Below are 21,788 nucleotides of genomic sequence, written 5' to 3'. Positions count from 1 at the left end.
ATATTCTTGATAAGCAAGGAGGTGAAAGGTTATTGGGAGTAGGCAGGATTGGGAAGTTGAGGTTAAAATTAGATCAGCCATGACCTTATTGAATGGAGGAGCAGGCCTCCTCCTGCTCCTAATTTGTATGTTCATATGTGGTTGACAATCAATTCAAGATTATAAGCCAGGCTTGCAGTGTGGTGCAGTTCTGCGTGCTAGAAGCTACCCATATTAATATGAGCCCTGTTCTTTGCAGACGGAAAGAACATGTACAAAATAAACAACTAAACAAAATAGGCGACAGCCATTCTCTGGTTCATTCCCTAGGATAATGCCTTGGCTAATCAGAGTCAAACTGCCTGGCTTGAATTTAAACAAAGCTTTGCAGTTAACTGTCAGTCATCAGTTAACTAGTGCATTCTCCATGGCAATGCCTCTACCAATCAGAGTCCACTTGCCAACCAGTCAGCATTCTCTTCTCATGAAGTATAAATTGTTAAAAACAAAAAAACTGCGGATGCTGGAAATCCAAAACAAAAACAGAATTACCTGGAAAAACTCAGCAGGTCTGGCAGCATCGGCGGAGAAGAGTTGACGTTTCGAGTCCTCATGACCCTTCGACAGAACTTGAGTTCGAGTCCAAGAAAGAGTTGAAATATAAGCTGGTTTAAGGTGTGTGTGGGGAGGGGGGGGAGGTGGTGAAGAGAGAGAGAGAAGTGGAGGGGGTTGGTGTGGTTGTAGGGACAAACAAGCAGTGATAGAAGCAGATCATCAAAAGATGTCACCAACAATAGAACAAAAAAACACATAGGTGTTAAAGTTGGTGATATTATCTAAACAAATGTGCTAATTAAGAATGGATGGTAGGGCACTCAACAACATCTCATCTTCCGACTAGGCACTTTACAGCCTTCCGGACTGAATGTTGATATCAACAACTTTAAGTCTTGAGCTCCCTCTTCCATCCCCACCCCCTTTCTGTTTCCCCCTTCCTTTTGTTTTTTTTTCCAATAAATTATATAGATTTTTCTTTTCCCACTTATTTCCATTATTTTTAAATATTTTTAAATCTTTTATGCTTTCCCCACCTCCACTAGAGCTATACCTTGAGTGCCTTACCATCCATTCTTAATTAGCACATTCGTTTAGATAATATCACCAACTTTAACACCTATGTGTTTTTTGTGTTCTATTGTTGGTGACATCTTTTGATGATCTGCTTCTATCACTGCTTGTTTGTCCCTACAACCACACCAACCCCCTCCACTTCTCTCTCTCTCTCTCTCCACCCCCCCCCCCACCCTCCCCACACACATCTTAAACCAGCTTATATTTCAACTTTTTCTTGGACTCGAACTCAAGTTCTGTCGAAGGGTCATGAGGACTCGAAACGTCAACTCTTTTCTTCTCCGCCGATGCTGCCAGACCTGCTGAGTTTTTCCAGGTAATTCTGTTTTTGTTAAGTATAAATTGTTGTTCCTTTTACATTTGCAAATTGTCCTGATGAGTACGAGATGAAAAGCTTCAACAACATGTCTCTGTTCAGCAATACCCAAGTCCTGTACTACCAAATTACTACAAGTAATAGCTGTTGGGAAAAATGCAGTCAAGGTTGTAACCAACAGCTCCCCAATAGGACTTGGGATTCAGCCTACTCGAAAAAGATTAATTATTGATTTGACTGTTCTCATCATTTATAAATCCTTCTCTGGCCTTGCACCAGCTACCTGTGACCCGCATTGGAACTCAAATCTCACGCTGCACTATGTCAGATTGCACTTTCATTATAGCTGGACCTGCATTTGGAATTCTCTATTTAAACATCCTGCTTTGGTGCATCCCAGCCTAGTGCAGCCTCAATCCTACTCATGCTAGTTGTCTTATGACCCATAAGCATGGCCCATCTTTCACTGGATTAGGCCACCAGGAAATGTTACAGCTGATTTGGCTCCATAATGGAGTCCTTCACACTGAGAAATTAGAACCAAAGCAAGCAGCTGTGGGCCCACTCCCCAACTTTGATTGACATCCACCTCTGGTGTGCTGAGATGCAGGACAGGGCCTGTGACAGAAATGTGACCCAGCCTCAGAATGATTTAAACATAGGAAATAAATTGCATATATTGCCTTTGACAACTTCAGGATGCCCCAAAGCACTTTATACCCAATAAAGTATTTTTGAAGTGTAGCCGCTGTTGCAGGGAGTGCAGCAGCCAATTTGCACACAGCAAACTCTCACAAGCAGCAATGTAATAATAAACAGACAACTTGTGTTATATAAAAACAGAAATTCTGTAAATTCTCAGGAGGTCAGGCTGAGAAACAGAGTTAGCATTCTCTTTACAGATGCTGCCTGTCCTGCTGAGTAATTTCAGCATTATATGGCTTTATTTCACATTTCCAGCATCTGCTGTATTTTGCTTTTGTACCTGTTATTTGATGTTGGTTGAGAAATAATTTTTAGCCACAACACTGAGGAGAATGCCCAGCAAGCTCTTCTTTGAAATAGTCCCATGGAGTCTTTTACATCAACCTAAGAGATGGGGCCTCGGTTTATCATCTCATCCGAAAGTTGGCACCTCCAACAGTGCAGCACTCCCTCAGTACTGATCTGTTCTCAGTTAAGGGCTCAAGCCTCTGGAGAGCGTCTTGAAGCACAACCTTCTGACTGAGGAACCCGCTGAGCTATGTCTGACACTTTCTGTTACTACAGGAGAATTTTGTCAAACTAGGAGTCAACGTTTAGCTTAGACAGGGCTCCTGGATTGCCACAGCACGAGAACTGTGCTCCCCACAAAATATATAACTAAACTATGATGGGGCTTCCTCTTCAATCTCAGTGGACTACATTCTGTAAACACTCACACAGGCCCCGAGGCAAGAAAGCAATTCTGGCTTCCAGTGCTGTCAGGCAAATTCTACATGACTGGGATTAATGGGTAGTCCTGTGTTTAAAAAATGGCAGTTGGAGGATGTATTTCTCCAGTTGGTATATCATTGACTTAACTCCATCCCCCCATTGGGTATATTCCTCACCACCAGGATCAGGCATTGGAAAATAGGAGCTTGTGTTAAGATCTTAACCATCATCCCAAATGGTAGCTCGAGGCCTCATAGTCTAGGTTCCAAGGTCACTTGGGTGAAGTATGAACTGTTAGGGATCTACCGTGCTTTACAGGAAATGGGGGGAGTCACTGGACAGCAGCTGGGAGCAGGAGCCCTGGCTAGACTTATTGCTTTCTCAACCAAGGCTACAAATGCCAGTTGTAATGCATCTTTAATGCTAACCTGATGGGAAGAGAATGCAATTTAGACTTGGCCTTTCAGTGGCCTACACAGAGGGGCCACCAGAAAGTAAGTGATCCTTTCAGCAGGCAGAAGTGATTCCTGTTGTCAGTGTGCAAGACAAACTTGGAGAAGAGAACATTTTGATCCATAATATATTTATTAAAATATCGAAGACACTTAACTGATACACAGCATTCCCCTTGAACAGCAGCAGATTGTTGAGTTGACTGACACAGCTTTTTTCACAATATTTAAGAGCAACGTTAGGCACATCAACTATCTCGAATGACATATCACAACCAGCACCACACACTAACTATTCTAGGCACAGCCAGGCCTGGGTATAGACAAAACAGCAACAGGACTGCAAAAATAGAGCTAACACTGCCGTGATGGAACCTCACACACAACCCATCCTGATATGTACTGAACATTCCCTCCCAATGATAATCAATCCCAAAGATTATTTCCTTCCTTCTTTTATGTTCCCAGGTGTAACTAAGTATTTCTTCCCAGTTTCCTACCCTCCTCCTGTGAAGTTCATTATTCAAACAGGGTGTACAGTTCTACAGACGCCAATTCACCTCTGCAACATCTACATATATGAGCGTAGACTGGCTATTAAACCAAGAGTAGGAGGTGGTGATTATTCACAATTGAATACAAGCTTGTTACTACTGAGGTCATCCAAGCCTTATCTGATCCAAAAGTACCATCAATCTTCCCTCAGCCATGTCTTATCTGATACAAATACACATCCTCAATCCTCACCCATGAGATCCCATGCCATTATCTTAAATGCCCTCTCCATACAACTACTCAATGATCTATTTTGGTGTTGGATCAAAACAGATCTTGTGCCCGAATTCATGTTGTTGGTGAACTCCCACAGCTAACCCAACTAGATCATCCCCACAAAAATCAGGCATATCAAGAGAAAAATGTTTGTTCTTTACAAGCTGTGCATTCTTTAACTTGTCTGGGTGGCATCTGACTCCTCCCAATTTTCCTGTTGGGACACTCACTCCAATCCTTATTAAATAATCACTCTTCTTATGTGTTTAAATCCTGTCTTCCATTAATATCCAGGCTTTCCATTAGGAAGTTGCTGAATATTGTTAGGAAAAGGAACCCTAGCTGATTCATCCCCTGGGGCACTTGGAACTTACTCCTGTTAACTCAGAACTAAACAAGGATTGAACTTGGCAATTCGCTAGTCCATATGATATATTTTATATTGCAAAGTTCATTTACTACCTAAGCAACTGTGGACATCATGCCACTTATCAAGGTACATACAGGCCCTTGACAACTCACATGCCAACTTAGCTCTTGCACTCTTGAACATGAGTCAGGAGGTTGTGGGTTCAAGCCCCAATCCAGCACCTGATATAATCTAGGCTCACATTTCAGTTCAGTACCGAGGGAATGTTGCATTCTCATTCTTCTGTGGAAATAGCTGCCTGTTCACATGGTGCTATTTGAACAAGAACAGGGAGTTTTTTTCCATTGGCTTGATTGGAATTCCTTTCTTTTCCAGTACCACCTAGAACAGAATAACTTGCCATCCGTCTCGTTGTTTATGGGGCTATGCACAAAATGGCCTCCACATTTACTAACATGACATCAAGCACTACACTGCAATGTAATTCACTGTATACGAAACATTTTCGATGTTTGAAAGATGTGGGTAGGTCCAAGATAAATGCAAGTTCTTCCTTAGTCCTGACTAGTCAATGGAGCATGGGGATGAGTTAACTCTTTGCAAGACAGGTGCTGTCAAGTAATGGAAGCAAAGCTAGGTTAGGCCTGCTGATCTTAGGAACACAGAAACAGGAGAAAATCCTCAGTCCTATTCTGCCATTCAATCAGATCAAGGCTGATCTGTAGCTCAACTCCATTCACCTGCCTTTGCTTCAAATCCCTTTCCCAACAAAAATTTATTGAGATAAAAGCAAAAAACTGCAGATTGCTAGAAATCCAAAACAAAAATAAAAATACCTGGAAAAACTCAGCAGGTCTGGCAGCATCTGCAGAGAGGAACACAGTTAACGTTTTGAGTCTGTATGACTCCTCAACAGAACTAAGTAAAAATAGAAAAGAGGTGAAATATAAGCTGCTTATAGGCAGTTCTCCCAGTAGAGGAAATGATTTTTTCTATTTAAGCAATCAAAATCTGTTCACCTTTTAAACACCTCAATCAGATCACCTCAATCTTCTAAACTCGAGGGAATACAAGCTAAATTTATACAACCTGTCCTGGTAATTTAACACTCTAAGCTTAAGTGTGTTGTGTACACTTTGATGCCACTGGCTGCTATTTGACAGAGTGGGAGTAAGCAAACAAAATTCATCAAGCAATCAATAGCATTTCACAACTATCACTATGCCAGTAAATCCTGCCCTATTCTGTAGTTGTAGTTTCATTGTTCCAGTGTTGTATAGATAACAGTAAAATAACGTGTGTTATTTCTGAAGATTCACACACACACAACATTCAGAACAGGGACTTCAGACAAGCTTTTCTTATAATATCTCACTCAGTTGACAGAATCCATATCCGAATAGATTCCTGTGTGTTAAAATGTTTACACTGGTCATGTGACAAGCCACGTTTTATCTACTTTACCATCTCTCTCTTTCTAATGGTACCTGGACTAGTTTTGTTTTTTGGCTTTTGCATTACAAATTCTTTTTTTAAAATTTTTGCATGTTCTCTGTGTGGGAGATTTTGGAATACAAAGCAATCCATCTAATCAGGTCACTCTGCCTCAGCCCCTGGCTCATTTCCAGGAGCTTAGGTCACATTGAAGGCCAGGAAGGTTCTTGGTGGCGACATGTTGTGCCCTGTAGGATCTGGCTGGTTCCACTGCCGACTGGTTGTTGGATTGTTGTGTTCACTGATGTGTAGTGCCTCGGTAGAGCCAGCCTCCGTGTGGGCCACTTGGACCAGGTGCACTTTATTGACGACTGTTTTCCGCAACAGGCAGTTGAAGACTTTCTTGAAGCCTTTGCGGAAGTGCTTGGATACTAAGGCGTAGACGATGGGGTTGAGGCAGGAGTTGGCGTAGGACATGCAGTGCGACAAGAGTCTGAAGACATAGGTGGCCTGGTTGAGTGGGAAGTGGCCAAACCAGAAACACAAGATAACCAGGTGATGGGGCAGCCAGCAGAAGCAGAACAGGACAGCCACGATGATAATCATCTTAGTGACCTTGCGCTTGGCTTTCTTGGACTCAGACATGTCTTCGATAGGGTCCACGGCAGTCCAGAGATATCTGATGGTCCTGGTATAGGCAAGGCTCAGGATCAACACCGGGATGATGTACCCAAAGATGAAGGTGGAAAGGTCCATAATCTTGCGTCTGTAATCATCCCAGACTGGGAAGCAGAGTGTCATGTCTCTGTAGTGGATCACTTGGTAGTAGCTTAGGTAAGGGCCAGCAAAGACAAGCGAGATTCCCCAGATGATGCAGATGGCTGTAAGGGCATTTCGGGGAGTCCGCAGCTCCCGGGATCGCAGTGGGTAGCGTATTGCCAGATACCTGCAAGACAGGAGAAGTCAGAAAACACGGGTTTAATCAAACTATAATTTCAGACAAAAGACTATTGTGACAGATTTAGGGGATTAAATTTGTCTTGGTTGGTAATAAGGTGGCCATGTAAATTGGTAATCAGTTGTCCACTATCACCTTAGACATATTTCACCCTCTTATAGTGGATACAGCCTATCAAGTACCCAGGGAATTGTGTTAAATATATTACTGATAATGCACCGTGCACACTGTTACAAATCAGGGCACCTGGGCAAAGATAGACATGAACCAGGTCCTTGAGGGATCCCAGCTCCACATATTTCAGTTAATTCAGAACTTTGTACTCCAAGGTCTCTCTCACCAGCTCTGTACCATGACCCTTGCAAAACTCCATTTGGTTCATGTGCCCTGATGGATTGATTGTCCTCATCTTCAAATACATCCCTCCACACTCAACCCTTTCTAAATGAAGTTCTCCAATCATAGGTTCCAGTTTATAGCCTCACATTCTGGATTACCATTTCCCTCATATCTCTTCATGCCCTATCAGTGGAGCTTGAATATTCACTAATCCTCCTCTGGCTCCTTGAAATCCTTCTCCAAATCACTTTGCCTTTCCTAGGGGCGAAGGGGGTGGGGGGGTGGGGGGTGTGGGTGGGTGGGGTTGGTGGCGGTTTAGAGAACTGGGTCAGTGGAGAGTAATCTTCACTTTGGAATATTGGTGAAATCCTGCTGGCCTAAGGGGAAAGACAAGTGTGTAACCAGTGGACAATGCGCACCTATAAGGCTTTCTGCACACACCCAAAGCGAAGATTACTGCTGGTTCCAAATTACATGAGTAATGGGGTAAATACAGCACCCTGTCTGCAGGCTTTTCTGGAACAGTGATTCTCTCACCCTACCCCCTGTAAATACTAAGAAATTCCAATTCCAAGATCCCTCTGCAAATATGCCTTCAGACTCCCATGAAATCATTGTTCAGAAGTTACCACAGCTCTGCCCCATCCCAACAAAAGAACACTCTACATGACCCCTCCCCCATGTCTATGAGTAGGAACAGCAGCAGAGGTTGCTGCTGGACCTGAGCACTGCAAAACTGTCAGCATTTCTAGGTCCAAAAATCTGTTGACCTTGAAAATTGTCAGGATTGTCTCATGGGAAAAACTCCCTGCCCTTCTCCCCGGGCTGAGATTGGGTTGAGACTGTGGGCAGGATTTTCTGCTCCCTCCCAAGATGGGCCTCATGGAAGGTGGGAATGTAAAGTATCGCTGGAGCAAAAGAATCAGTTTGATGCCGGCGTGAAACGAGGTCTACAGCGATCATCCGCTACAGAGCTCAGTGGCGGTGCACATTTCCATGTTGGGAACACAATTTGAATAGATTTGAATGTCATTAATACCCATTATAAAGGACCTTCACCGGAATCACCCCCGCCACCCCACGCTGTATCAATAGGCCACGCTGCTGCCTAATTAGACCGGCGTGTTTCATCATATACAAGCAACGTGTACCTGGCAAACTGCATTCGTAACTTTGAGGTTTGTTCGACCACATTGAATTGCAGAGCGCTCACAGCACCTCCAGGTTTTGCAGGCAGCACCATATGGCTGTCAGGGGGCTTTCAGAAGCAAGGCACTATATACCAGACCAATGGTAAGGCAGAAGTGGGTTGCAATGTGCTGCAGGACAAGCGCTCAACTTGTGTGGGGGCGGGAGGGGGGAGACTGGGAAAGATTGTACTCACGCGTGACTGGGGTTTTGCAGAGGGGAAGCGTCCTCTGGACCACAATGGGGAAAGAGTCTCTTACAGAAGGTCATAAGCAAGCTGGGACCAGAATGTGAGGATCGTGGAGCGAAGGAGTGCTTCAGTTTACATTGCTGACCTTGCAAAGACTGTCCTTGTCCCGGTCCAGGAAGGCGGAGGGCATGTCAGTCCAGTGTCAGCTGTGTCCGGCATGTTGTGCACAGGTTGTGGTCGTAACAATCCACGTGTTAGTCTGGGTGGGGTCTCTGACATAATACTTGGCTGCAAATGGCACAGTCACAGTCAGGGGAGGCATCTGCAATCTTTGGGTGAAGAAAAGGTAGTGCAGAGGCACTCAAAGGTCTCATGAGGGGGGTCTCTATATGTCACTGTGTAATAGGCTCAGGATGGGGAGGGGTGAGGTCTACTTGGGGCACAGGCACATCTACATAATTCAGGGAGTCATGCAGGGATATCCACCACCATTACAATGGGATTAAGGATTACAGAGGGAGGGCCAAGAGTTATTGGAGGCAGGGAAACCTGAATATTATGCTTCTCCGATACAATAGGAGGGGTTTCCACACATACAGGAGGGTCTGGTAGTTGACCCTCAGCACCGCTATCTTGAAAACTGAAGCGATGGCACAATAAAGAATGAAACCAAGAGATAATTCTAGTGGGGAGGGCTCTGAGGGCCTCGAGGAGGCGTGCTGCACTGCATTGGGAGGCCGATTAAAGAGACACCCAACTGAACTCGGTATTACCAAATGAGGAGTAATGCACAGCTGAGAAATGTTAGGAGCCATTTAATGACAATGCAGGGAATCAAGACAATAAACAATAAAGCTCAATTCATGCGAGACTAATCCCGAATCCTGCCACTAATTGATCTCCTTGTTCCATGTGTGGAAATTCCCCAGAGTGAGAACAAAGCCAAGATAAAGTGCAGGGCTGGAAAAGCTGCTGATCTCCATTAAAAACAGGAGCTCAGATTCTTGGTGCTGGCAGGCTCATATAGCAAAACCCTCAGCCCCCCTGAAATAATCTAACTCCCTCACTAAACATTTGCCCTTATCTGTATTCCAACAAGCGTAGTCTTATAAGCAGCACATCCAAGTGCCTGGCCAAAGCTTGATGTACATCGAGAGCACACTCAAAGGCTCCATTGACTGCAACACATTACCATTTGGATTTATCATCGCTGACCTTGGCAGGTGTTTAAGTGAGGGGACAGTAAGCAGAAGGTATGGCCCAACACTGCATCGCTACATTGTGACGAGAGCCTTGTGGGTGTGATACAGACAACTGCAAGGTGGGAAATGTTCAATGTTTTATGTTCAAACGCCAGGACAATAATGTGGCTCTAATGGGCAGATCTCCAGCTCATTAAAATGGGAAGATGCTCACACTTATTGGTGAGCTTAACAGATGTACACTCAAAGAGCCTTCAACATGCAGGGCAGAAAAGAGAGCACACAAACTCTGAGAATGGGCCCATAGATTGATAACCTTGCCAGATGAAAGAGAGTACATGGGATTGCAGGAACTATTCCTACTCTCCAGGCATTTCAACATCTATCCTTCTACACTACACCTTCACCTTTCAAGAATGCAGCCGAGTCGGGTGAACATCTCAGCTCAGTAATACACAGCCAAGAACGTACATGACATGACCCAGCAAAGCATGTGAACGAGGTGCCTTCAACAAGAACACTTTACATTAAGGGCGAGGCCTCACTGATGTTGGGAATGATCAAGGAAAATGGACACACACTGTGGTGAGATGGGTGCAGACAATATCAAACAGCGACACACGATAGTAACATCTGTGATAAGTAGAGGGAGGAACCATGGTGTTACACCTGACTGAATACAACACAGCTCTGCCTAAAGAGGAGGCATACACAAGAAGAGATGTAAAATGTGTTCCTTTCTATTTACAGTGCAGAGAAGTATATACATGTGGTGAACATTCATGCCACAGTTGTGCTTCTATTTCTTGATCTTCCTAACCCTACTACTACGTCTTAGTGCATCCCTGACATCCACAGCAGAGATGGAGGCAGCCTGCTGACCACCAAGCCCTGATGCCTGTGATGACTTTGGCAGGCGTCCTCTGGAGGGCTGAGACCCGAAGGGCCCAGACATGCTTTGGGTCTCCTGCGGTGGGACAGGAGGTGATGGAGTCACAGTAAGAGGGGATTGGGATCAGCTGGACACTCCCAGGGTCATTTGGATGGATGGCCCTGGGCTGCTCCTTGAGAAAAATGGCCAGCTGGATTGAGATCGAGCTGCCCAGGCCCCTCATGCAAAGGCATGCTATATGCCACCAATGCCTACAGCAATAGAGTGCAACTCCTGCAGAAGCACAGACACTATGTCCTGGACCGAGGTCTCCATGGCAGCTGCCATCCTATCAGTGTTGACCTCGGTGCAATGGCATGCCAGCTCTATAACCTCAGACTGAATGAGGGCAGATTCCTCTATCGTATGTTGCAATCTGTTGAAAGCAGCTGACAACGCTTCCTGATATTCCCCTGACTATCGCTTTAGTTCCACCAACTGAGTTAGGACCAAGTCTAGAGGCTCAACATGACTCAGACGCAGCAAAATCCTGGTCTCCAGCAATCTTCCGAGTGCCACCTACTTTGGGTGCTGTGGACCAGATTGTGTGCTGTGCTCACCAGTTTGTGACCCCGAGCCTACTCTAGAACTAGGTCCCACCGAGGTGTGTGTCTCCGCACTGGTGGAGAGTGTGGGTGAGTACTATGACGGGTCTTCTGCACCTGTTTCTTCAGCATCCTCATCTGAGGTGTCTTCAGGGCTGGAGATGAGGGGCAGGCTCCTGGTGTCCCTGGGGTGCTTTGCAGAGATGCCTATGAAAGAGAATCGAGAAAATTAGTGCAGGGCAGGTGACTCGAAAACAGGACAATGGACTCACAAAATTGTTGTCTGAGGGATCAGCTGGTGCAGGATCCTCACTTGGGTGTGTGCCAGCGACCTCACCATGGCCACATGATTGGTCCCTGTCCTCTCCAGGCAGCTTAATAGCCCACTCCTCAAAAGGAGTGAGGGATTTGACCTTGGCCATTCCTCTACGGGTCTGGGACCTCTCCCTCCTATTGTGAGTGAGCTTGTCCTACATAAAGACAGATGAAGAGAGTGTGAGTATGACACATGCAAACAGAGGATAGGGATGCCTGTCTTGTGTGGGTGATGAGTGAAGCCTTGCACAGGATGAGGATGCGGGCTACACAGGATATGATCCCTGATGGAAATGTGAAGATGTGTGTGAGAGACTGAATGGTGATGTCCCTTGAGCTGGCAGTGCAGAGTGACCTGCGAAGGTCTGATGGGCTTGAGAGTGTGTGAGTTGAGAGTGAGGAGCTGATTCACTTCCCCTGGTGAAATGGATGAGATCATTCATCCTCTTTCTGCACTGGATGGCTGACCTCTTCTGTGCAGCGTTGGCGATCACTGCTGTGGACACTGCCCCAGGCCGCAGTTGAGAGGTTTGTGGACCTCCTCTGGACATCACTGGGGTAAAGCACCTGCCAGCAGGCCTCCACAGTGCAAAGAAGGTGGCCCAGTGAGGTGTCAGTGAACTTGGGTGCTCAATGCTTCTTGGTTTTGGGGGCCATCCCTCAACTGCAGCAGCCCTGGGATGCAGACATTGAGAAAGCTGTGTGCAAGTGCAGTTTAAGTATGACACCCGGAGCAATGATTCACTGCGGTCACTGCAGGGCAGGCAAGTCAGAGTCCACCTGCCCACGATTCGATATGTTTCCTGCTGATGCACATTTAATGAGGTGAGAAGCGAACAATATGCTGCAAAAACCTGCCATTGCAGCTGGCGGGAGAAACACCACTTTTCCCACCCTCCACTGCACTTAATGCGCAGAAAGGAAATTCCCATCCTGTAATTGAAGTTGAGATTGATAATGAGACTGAGACTGCAAGATTGGGATTGAGACTGCAAGATTGGGATTGAGACTGATACTGGGATTGAGATTGGAACTGAGATTCAGATTGATACTGGGATTGAGATTGGAACTGAGATTCGGATTGATACTGGGATTGGGATTGGAACTGAGATTCGGATTGACACTGGGATTGAGATTGGAACTGAGATTTGGATTGATACTGGGATTGAGATTGGAATTGAGATTCAGATTGATACTGGGATTGAGATTGGGACAGATTCGGATTGATACTGGGACTGAGGTTGGGTTTAACACTGAGACTGAGATGTCTGGGATCAACACTGGGATTAGGTGCAGTTCTCCATTTAAGATTTTGGGATATTATGAAGCTGTCAATAACTGCATCTTACAATGAGTCACATATAGAATCTGATGCCGAAGATATCCTTGACAAGAGGGAAGAATCCTTCGTATCAGCGTTTCCACAGGAGAGGTTCAAATTATATGGTTACAAAATGTGGGACACCAAGTGGATTGAACTGTTATTGAAATCCTGCCATCTTGGAGTCAATGACTTTTGGCCAGCCACCCATTCTGAAGATGAAATGAACCTCTCCCTACAACCTCATGATCTGAGGGGAAGGTTTAATTTTAAAATTTGCCAGAAGAGCTACAGAAGCCAGTCAAGCCTCCAGGCACAACTCACCAGGTTAAATACTGGAGCTGCCGCTAGGAAGGTATGTCAGTGTCGGAGGTTGTGATTGTGGAGGGCCAAAATCCCAAGGCAGCAACAACCCAGATTATTTTGGCGGGCCTTGGAGGTTCACTCCTGCTCCTTCAGGCCCCACAAAAATAATTGAATGTTTACCTTTGCCAGCTTCTTTCCCATCATCAGTGGAACTGGTAGGAGTCTACCCAGGTCTGACGGAAAATGGTAATCTGTATCCTATTTGTCATTGGACCCCAATTTCCATATTGAAAGTGGCCTATCGCCTAAAACAGACAGGCTTTTTGGGCACCCACTGGTGTGCCCCTTTCAATATGGAGTACAGCGCAGCACCCGTGTTAATGGGACAATAAGGCTACTGACCTCATTTTGATGCCATTACTGCCCAGGTTAACACCAAGCAAGGGCCAAAGTAGACTTCATTGGGTAAGTGTACAACAGAGTGTACTGTGGCCAAGTAGGGGCCTGATTTGATATCTGTGTATTCAGGGCAGGACGGTGAAAGGTTTGTGGCATTTACCCAGTCTGGCCTACATGTGATTTCAGACCCACAGCAATGTAGTTGACTCTTAACTTCCCTCTGAAATGGCCCAGCAAGCCACTCAGTTGCCACCATCTCCTTCTCAAGGGCAATTAAGATGGGTGGATAAATGCTGACCTTAATTGACAGTGACTTTTTTATTTACATTGTTTTATTTTATTTTCATTTTTAAGAAGTAACTAGACAATTTCACAAGGAAGGAGCAATTCCTGACGGTTCCATAGTGACCCTTGCTGGAAAGTTTGTCCATGTGTATATGAGAGGGAGGGGACAGCATCGGGCTCCATGACAATGTTTTTCATCAGTGTAGGATCACAAATGAAGAGGCATCGAGAGTTAGGGTCCACATAAATCCAGTATGAATCACTGCCACAAGGAGATGGGAGGTAACAGGATGAGTAATAGCGGAGGAGAAACAAGGGCATTGTGATATAAAATTAATAACATTGATATTGTGCATAGATAATACAGGGTTACATTCCCAAAGCATTACTGTGGGAATGCTGCACTATCGAATGTGCCGCCTTTCAGGTGATTGTAAGAACTCCCATGGCACGAATTCAAAGAAAAGTAGGGAAGTTTTCCCTGGTTTCCTGGTCAATATTTATCCCTCAAATAACAATACAAAAGCAAATTATCTGTTCAGAATCACATTGCTGTTTACATACGAACATATGAACTAGGAGCAGGAGTAAGCCATTCGTCACTTCGAGCCTTCTCCACTGTTCAATAAGATCTTGGCTAATAGGATTGTAACCTCAACCCCATATTCCTACCTACCCCCAATAACCTTTCACCCCCTTGCTCTGGAGTTTGTGATCTTGCTGTGTGTAAATTAGCTGCTGTATTTCCCACATTAAAACAGTGACTGTACTTCAAAGGTACTTTATTGGCAGTAAAACGCTTTGGGACAGCCTGAGGTGGTGAAAGGTGCTATATAAATGCAAGTTAGTTTGTTTTTTCTTTCCTTCCATAACAATTTGAAGAGATGGGAATTTTTCCAAGTTCTTTAAGTGATCTGAGTGAATGTGGCAATTTGATCCACTATCATACTGGCATTGGTTTATTTTGGATCCTGTTCTGTAAGCAGGGTCCTTGGGTAGAATTTTCCAGTCCCCCTGCAGTAGGTTTAATGATGGGCAGGGGCACAACGTGGCAGGAGTTCAAGAATCGGTTTCCCACGTGGTAAAATGACAGCAGGATCTTCAGCTCCTGGCCACCATGGTGGATCGCCATTCCTGCCAAAGGCTGGCGTTAAAGACCCATCTGGAATCACATTTCTCCCCCCCACCAACTACACAGGTCATCTCTGATGCCAGTGGGAAATCACGCTGGTCCAGAACACATCTGGACCAACGTGGCATGTAAATGTTGGCACTTACCTTAAGAAGGCCTTGGGCAGCTCACGGAAATGAGGAGAAGATGGAGGCCTCCAGTATCTGGAGTCTAAAGCACCATGTGCAGCAGTGGGTGGTGGAGCATCAACCACATGGAACTTCTCTGCGCAGCAACTTCCAGGAGGTGGTTGTTCTCAGCGCAGCAACTTCTCCGACGGTTCAGATCATCAAGCTGCAGGTGGAAGGCTGCAGGAGGTATTGCTGGGCAGTGAGGGTCTGTGCAGTTGTGGTGGGATGGGGTATAGAAGGGGTGGAGAGAACTGAAGAGGTGAGGCACATGTGCAGGCCTAGAGGGGGCAGGGGAGTTGGGGGTGGTAGGGGAAACAGAGAGATTCAGCGGGGTCTTGCAATAGGTGAGCTAGTATGGAGCAGGAGGGTGGGAAGGTCCATGCTGGGTTGCAGGCAGGTGGGGTCTTGTACAGTTGTGAAGGGGTATGGTGGGGGAGGTTATGCAGGTGTAAAGGGGCATGGGGGTTGCAAAGGTGTGGATGGGCATGGAGGGCTACAGAGGGCAAAGGGGTTCGGGGAGACATCAATGGAGGATTTCTGGAAGGCATACTGAGGGTACCAGTGGTGGGAGGGGATGGTAATGGTTAAAGGGGGCAGTAGGGGCTGGTAGGGTGGGAGGTTGAGGATACAACGATGTCATGTGAAGGGCTGCTGAGAGTTGTTGGAGGGGATGCGGAGAGTGACACGGATTCAGCAGGTCGAAGGATGGGGGTGGAATGTTCATTGTTTTGGGTGTGGGATTTTCAGGAAGGAAGGAAGGGGACTTTTACATTTACCTGGACGGAAGGTGATGGGGGAGGGTTGAAGGCTGACTGTGGTAAGGTTGAAAGTGATTCCTGGGGGGTAATTAGTTATAGGGGGTAGTGTGTGGGTGATGTGAGAGGGGTAACAGTGTTTGACTCTACTTACAATATTACTAACACCTTGGCTGGTTGCAACTTTGCAGGTCCTCGTGATGGATATCTCGAGATGCTGCATGGGAGTGCGGTCATTGGGGTTGGGCAGAGATGCAGCTCATCCCAATTGGACAACTGAAGGGGAACCCTGGCATGTAGTATTTCCAATGCTAGGGCCTTTGGACAGATGCAAGTGTGAAGGACAAAGGCTTAGCTTGTACGGGAGACTTCTTGCACATGGCTCGCAAGGTCCCTGGCAAAGAACTTTGTCTCCCTGCAGATACCTGATTCTGGGGGACATGAAGTGTCCCTTGGAAGTTGAAGGAGGAGGGGGGGACATGCAAAGACTTAAGGACTATCGCAAATAAACCATATCAGACATGATTAATGTGCAAGTGAACAATATTTACAAAAGTTTGATCTGTGTAACAATACTGCACCTGTGCAACCACTTGTGAATTCAGACCTTTTTAACTTTTTTTCCCTAACACTTCTTCTAAGTGCTCCCCAAGATCCGCAGCAGGGGTGGAGGCAGCCTGCTGACCTATTGGCCCTGTTACTTTGGATGACCTTGGCAGCCGTCCTCTGGAGACCCAAGGCCTGGAGGGCCCTGACTTACTTTGGCTATCCTGCTGCGGGGGCTGCTCCCTCTGCGGTGACAGAGGACGAGACTGAAGGCGTCACAGGCCCCCTCCTTTTGGGTGCCCAAAGGCCCCTGCCTAACTGAAGGAAAGTAGCACCTGGAGAGAGGTCGAGGTGCCCATCCCCTTCTCACGTAGCCACTGCAGAAGCTCACCCATGGCTACAGCGATGGGGTGCAGGTCTGCGTGCAACTCCGGCAGAATCTGCTGGACCAGGTTCTCCGTGGAGTCCACCACCCTTCCTATGGAGAGCTCCATGCATGCACCGGTCGGCACCACTTCATCAGCCAGCAGGCGAACGGACTCTTTCGCCTCACGTGCCACGCTGAAGAGAGCTTCTGACATCGCTGCCTGATTTTCTCCCTGATTTTCCTGTGCAAAGAGAGATGGGGTTGAAATCAATTGGGTTTCATGTATATTTCTCATGTTTCCAGTCTTACAAATAACCCACTGGATTATTTGGCATGTTATTGATGCACTGCTGGATGTCCAGAACGGTTCTGTGTCAGCACCCTCCAGAGCAGTGAGCCCATGCAAATATAAGGTTAAGGCTCAGAAGCATGTAATTTGTGGTGCTTGCTGGTGCCCTCAATGCTTAAGCCCCTTTCCCCCCACCACCCTCCTCCCAGACAGCATGTGAGTTCTGTGTGTGTAAGGGTGAGGGACCCACAGCAGCCTCTCCACCTGCAGAGTAGATGGACTGCAGTGGGGCTCTGAGGCATAGCCTAATCATGCTGAAGCCCATCTCCACTGTACCATTCATTGAGGTGAGTGTGAGCAGTTAAGAGTTCACTTACCCTAGCAGCGTGGATGAGGTCATTCATCCTTTTTTGGCATCGCAGGGCAGTCCTCTGCTGGAGGTCCTGGGCACTGGCTGCCCTGGAAACCTGCTGCCATGCAGGGTTCGTTTCCCTGCTCAGCCTCCTCCTCCCATCCGGTGAAAAGAGGACGTCCCTCCTGGCCTCCACTTGGTCAAGCAGGATGCCCAGGGAGGCATCGCTGAACTTGGGCACCAGAGCTCCATGCCCACTCCTGCCATATCCTCAATCAGCGTGATGGATAAATTGCTGTCTGGGCTCCTTTTAAATATGACACCCGGATATGACGGCGAGGTGCATGCCATCCAGCCTGCCCTGCTGCAAAAAATGTCAGGAAACCCCCGACTGCATAACTAATGAGGCCGGGGTCAATACCGTGTGAATTACCAGCAGCCTCCATGGCGGGAAACACTCCCCATCCCCAACCCCGCCACGGGACTTAGTCCCAGGGGGGAAAATTCTGCCCCTTGTGTACAAACTGAATCTGGGTTTCTTAACCAGTCTTTACAGGGGCTATGTGAGGGCAGGATACAGAAGCTGGATTTAGCAGTGAAAAACATGGGGAGCCAGTTTCCCGAAACTGCCTCTTGGAATCTGATCAGAAACAGAAGTCAGAATAAATGCAGCTTAGAAAACCAGACTCGCAATAGCAAACAGATTGCAGCAGCTTTCTTTATCTTTATCTATGATCTATTAGATGTCTATGAAGGATAGTCATATTTTGATAGACATTGAAAGATAGACAGTTATTCCATGGAGGAATATACCATGAACTTTAACAGACTGTAGAAAAGATTTCAGCAATTCAACTTGGAGATTTACTTGTTCAGTGTTCACATTTATATTACTGGATTGTGCTAAGGTGCACGTGGACGGGCTCCTGGTCTAACTGGGATTCGGTACTTGGAAGGAAACTCCCTTTTGGAGCAGATGCCTGCTGCCTTGAAAAAATTTCTGGGGAAGCAGCCTTGATGGCAGAAATTGACGTTTCACAGTGTCACAAAGGATGGAGGACTCAATGATTGCAGCACTTTGAGATCGTCCAAGTGCTGGACGCAGGCACCAGTGCAAAGGAAAACAGAAGGAATGAGGATGAATGCACTTTTAGCAGAAATGTATAGCAAATGACAGGATTGGGGCAGCAGTGGAAGGTGAATGAATGCCAGGGGAACAGTTAAAAGGTGCTTCAGGTGTGACTCAAAATATCATTATGCTATCAACTACCCAAAGTGCCAAAATAGAACAGCAGGGTTCTTGAAGGGGCACATGATACAGAGAATTCAGAGGCTGAAGATTATGATAATGATCAGTCTGAAGGAGTTATACTAGTCACAAGAAGCTTTGGTCCAATGATGAGTGTATTAGTCGTGGATTCATTTAACTGTGCAGTGTTAGATAGCGGTTGCACCTCAACAGTGTGTGGAACAGATTGACTAAAGTGTTATTTAAATTCACTCAATAATGAGGCCTGATGTAAGGTCAGGTAAAATGAAAGCCCTAATTGTTTTAGGTTCTGGGATGGCAACACATTGATGTTACAAAAAAGAGTGGTGATTCTTAGCAAAAAGATTAGTGCAAAATGTGAAATATGTAAAATGTATTGGAGGACACCACCACACCTGATTGTAAGCCTTCCATTGACACCTAACTTTAATGAGGTAGTTTCCATGGATCTAAAGTTATCGGACAAAGACAGAAATATTTTCATTTTACACTTTATAAACATACCAGATTTAGTCTTTCCACGGTGATACATTGCATGGACAAAAGAGGGACTGTAGATAAAGACATGGAGAAATGGATATGGACTGGATTTGGGGCACCAGCTAAGTTTCTGACTGATAATGAAGGGGAATTTGTTATTAATGAGTTTAGAGGTGTGCGAAAACATGAACATTGTGGTCATGAATACTGCAACTGAAACTCCTTTCAGCAGTTGACTCTGTGAGAGGAATCATGTGGTAATAGATGAAGTACTGCTACAAATCTTAGCAGACCAACCAAGTTGACAACTCCACTGGCATGGAGCTTGATGCAAAGAATTCACTTCAGTTGGAGGGTATAACCCCTATCAATTGGTCAATGGGAGGAATGCCAAATTACCTTAATAGTGATGGTCCCCTGCTCTAGAGGGCCTCCAACTAGTTTCATTTTTTTCTGCATCTTTGAATGTTTTACATATAGGGAGAAGGGCTTCTTCAAGGCTGAGGTTCGGAGAAAATTCGGAGAGCTCGAATGTATCATATAAGACTGACTGAGATCGACTTCAATTCTGGGGATCTGGTTCATTACAACTGAGATGGCCATAAAGAATGGAAAAGTCCTGGTAAGATAATACGGCATGATGGTAAGAAAGTGGTTATCCAACATGGTAATCAAACTATTCAGGTACATTCCTCAAGGTCAATCAAGACTGATTACAAACTCTCAAAATCTGAGCAGCTGAGATAGGAATTGACAAGGTAATGGAGGTGTTGGCAGGCTTAAAAGTGGACAAATCTCCAGGTCTGGATAATTTGTGTCCCAGACTGCTGAGGGAGGCAAGGGAAGAGATTGCAGGGGCTCTGACCCAAATTTTTAATTCCTGTCTGGCCACGGGGGAGGTGCCAGAGGACTGGAGAACAGCTAATGTGGTTCCACTATTTAAGAAGGGTCGTAAAGATAAGCCAGGTAACTACAGGCCAGTGAGTCTCACATCAGTGATAGGGAAACCATTGAAGAAATTTCTGAAGGAGAGTATCTATCTCCACTTGGAGAAGCAAGGTTTGATCAGGGATAGTCAGCATGGCTTTGTCAGAGGGAGGTCATGCCTAACAAATTTGATTGAATTTTTTGAGGAGGTAACCAGGTGTGTAGATGAGGGTAGTGCAGTTGATGTAGTTTATATGGATTTCAGCAAAGCCTTTGACAAGGTCCCACATGGGAGACTTATAAAGAAGGCAAAGGCACATGGGATACAGGGTAATTTGATAAGGTGGATTCAAAATTGGCTTAGTTGTAGGAGGCAGAGGGTGATGACAGAAGGATGCTTTAGTGACTGGTAGCCAGTGATCTGTGCTCGGTCCCCTATTATTTGTCATTTATATCAACAACATAGATGACTATGTGGGGGGGTAGGATTAGTAAGTTTGCGGATGACACAAAGATTGGCCGGGTAGTTAACAGTGAGGCTGAGTGTCTTGGGCTACAGGAAGATATAGATGGGATGGTCAAATGAGAGATAAGTGGCAGATGGAATTTAACCCTGAAAAGTGTGAGGTGATACACTTTGGAAGGAGTAATTTGACAAGTATTCAATGAACGGCATGACACGAGGAAGTTCTGAGGAACAAAGGGACCTTGGCATCTGTGTCCATAGTTCCCTGAAGGCGGAGGGACATATTAGTGGGGTGGTGAAAAAGGCATATGGGACACTTGCCTTTATCAACCGTGCCATAGATTACAAAAGTAGGGAGGTCATGTTGGAGTTGTAAAGACCTTGGTGAGGCTACAGCTGGAGTATTGTGTGCAGTTCTGGTCGCCACATTATAGGAAGGATGTAATTGCACTGGAGGGGGTGCAGATGAGATTCACCAGGATGTTGCCTGGGATGATAGATTTAAGTTATGAAGAGAGGTTGGATAGACTTGGGTTGTTTTCGTTGGAGCAGAGAAGACTGAGGGGCGACCTGATCAAGCTGTACAAGATTATGAGGGTCATGGACAGGATGGATAGGGAGCAGCTGTCCCCCTTAGTTGAAGGATCAGTCACAAGGGGGCATAAGTTCAAGGTGAGGGGCAGGAGGTTTAGGGGCGATGTGAGAAAAAACTTTTTTACCCAGAGGGTGGTGATGGCGGGTTGCCTCACATCCTTTAAAAAGTACCTGGATGAGCACTTGGCATGTCATAATATTCAAGGATATGGGCCAAGTGTTGGTAAATGGGATTAGGGAGGTAGGTCAGGTGTTTCTTACATGTCGGTGCAGACTCGATGGGCCGAAGGGCCTCTTCTGCACTGTGTGGTTCTGTGATAGAAGGAGATGAGGTACCCTGTACCTCACGTGCTTATGGTTTGCGATGACAGTCCTGTGAAACAGAATACAATAGATCAAGGGCTGGATGGTGGTGGGCTGAGTGATCATGATGCACAGGACAGAGCAATCACATCCAAAGGCCAATTGCATAGAGTGGCTACTCGGGTGATATAGGTTCCTGAAGAGTCCAGTGAATGGTGTGATGTGACTAGTATAGGACATGCAAATTTAAACATTGGTTAATGTTCAAGATGATGGCCAAGAAGTGAGG

At 46.0% G+C, this 21,788-nt stretch overlaps 1 protein-coding gene across 1 annotated transcript in view; it reads right to left on the bottom strand.

Moving 5' to 3' along the window:
• Positions 1 to 6,067: 6,067 nt before the first annotated feature.
• The window catches only part of LOC121293649 (galanin receptor 2b-like), a 149,630-nt gene continuing 133,909 nt past the window's right edge, over positions 6,068 to 21,788 (bottom strand). The window contains exon 2 of the mRNA XM_041216817.1: positions 6,068 to 6,815. Within this exon, the coding sequence (XP_041072751.1) occupies positions 6,068 to 6,815 (748 nt within the window). The remainder of the gene's footprint in view (positions 6,816 to 21,788) is intronic.

The sequence above is a fragment of the Carcharodon carcharias genome, chromosome 22 (genome assembly GCF_017639515.1).
Source record: "Carcharodon carcharias isolate sCarCar2 chromosome 22, sCarCar2.pri, whole genome shotgun sequence".
NCBI lineage: Eukaryota > Metazoa > Chordata > Chondrichthyes > Lamniformes > Lamnidae > Carcharodon > Carcharodon carcharias.
The sequence above is the reverse complement of the archived record's forward strand: the minus strand, read 5'-3'. Positions and strand labels throughout refer to the sequence as shown.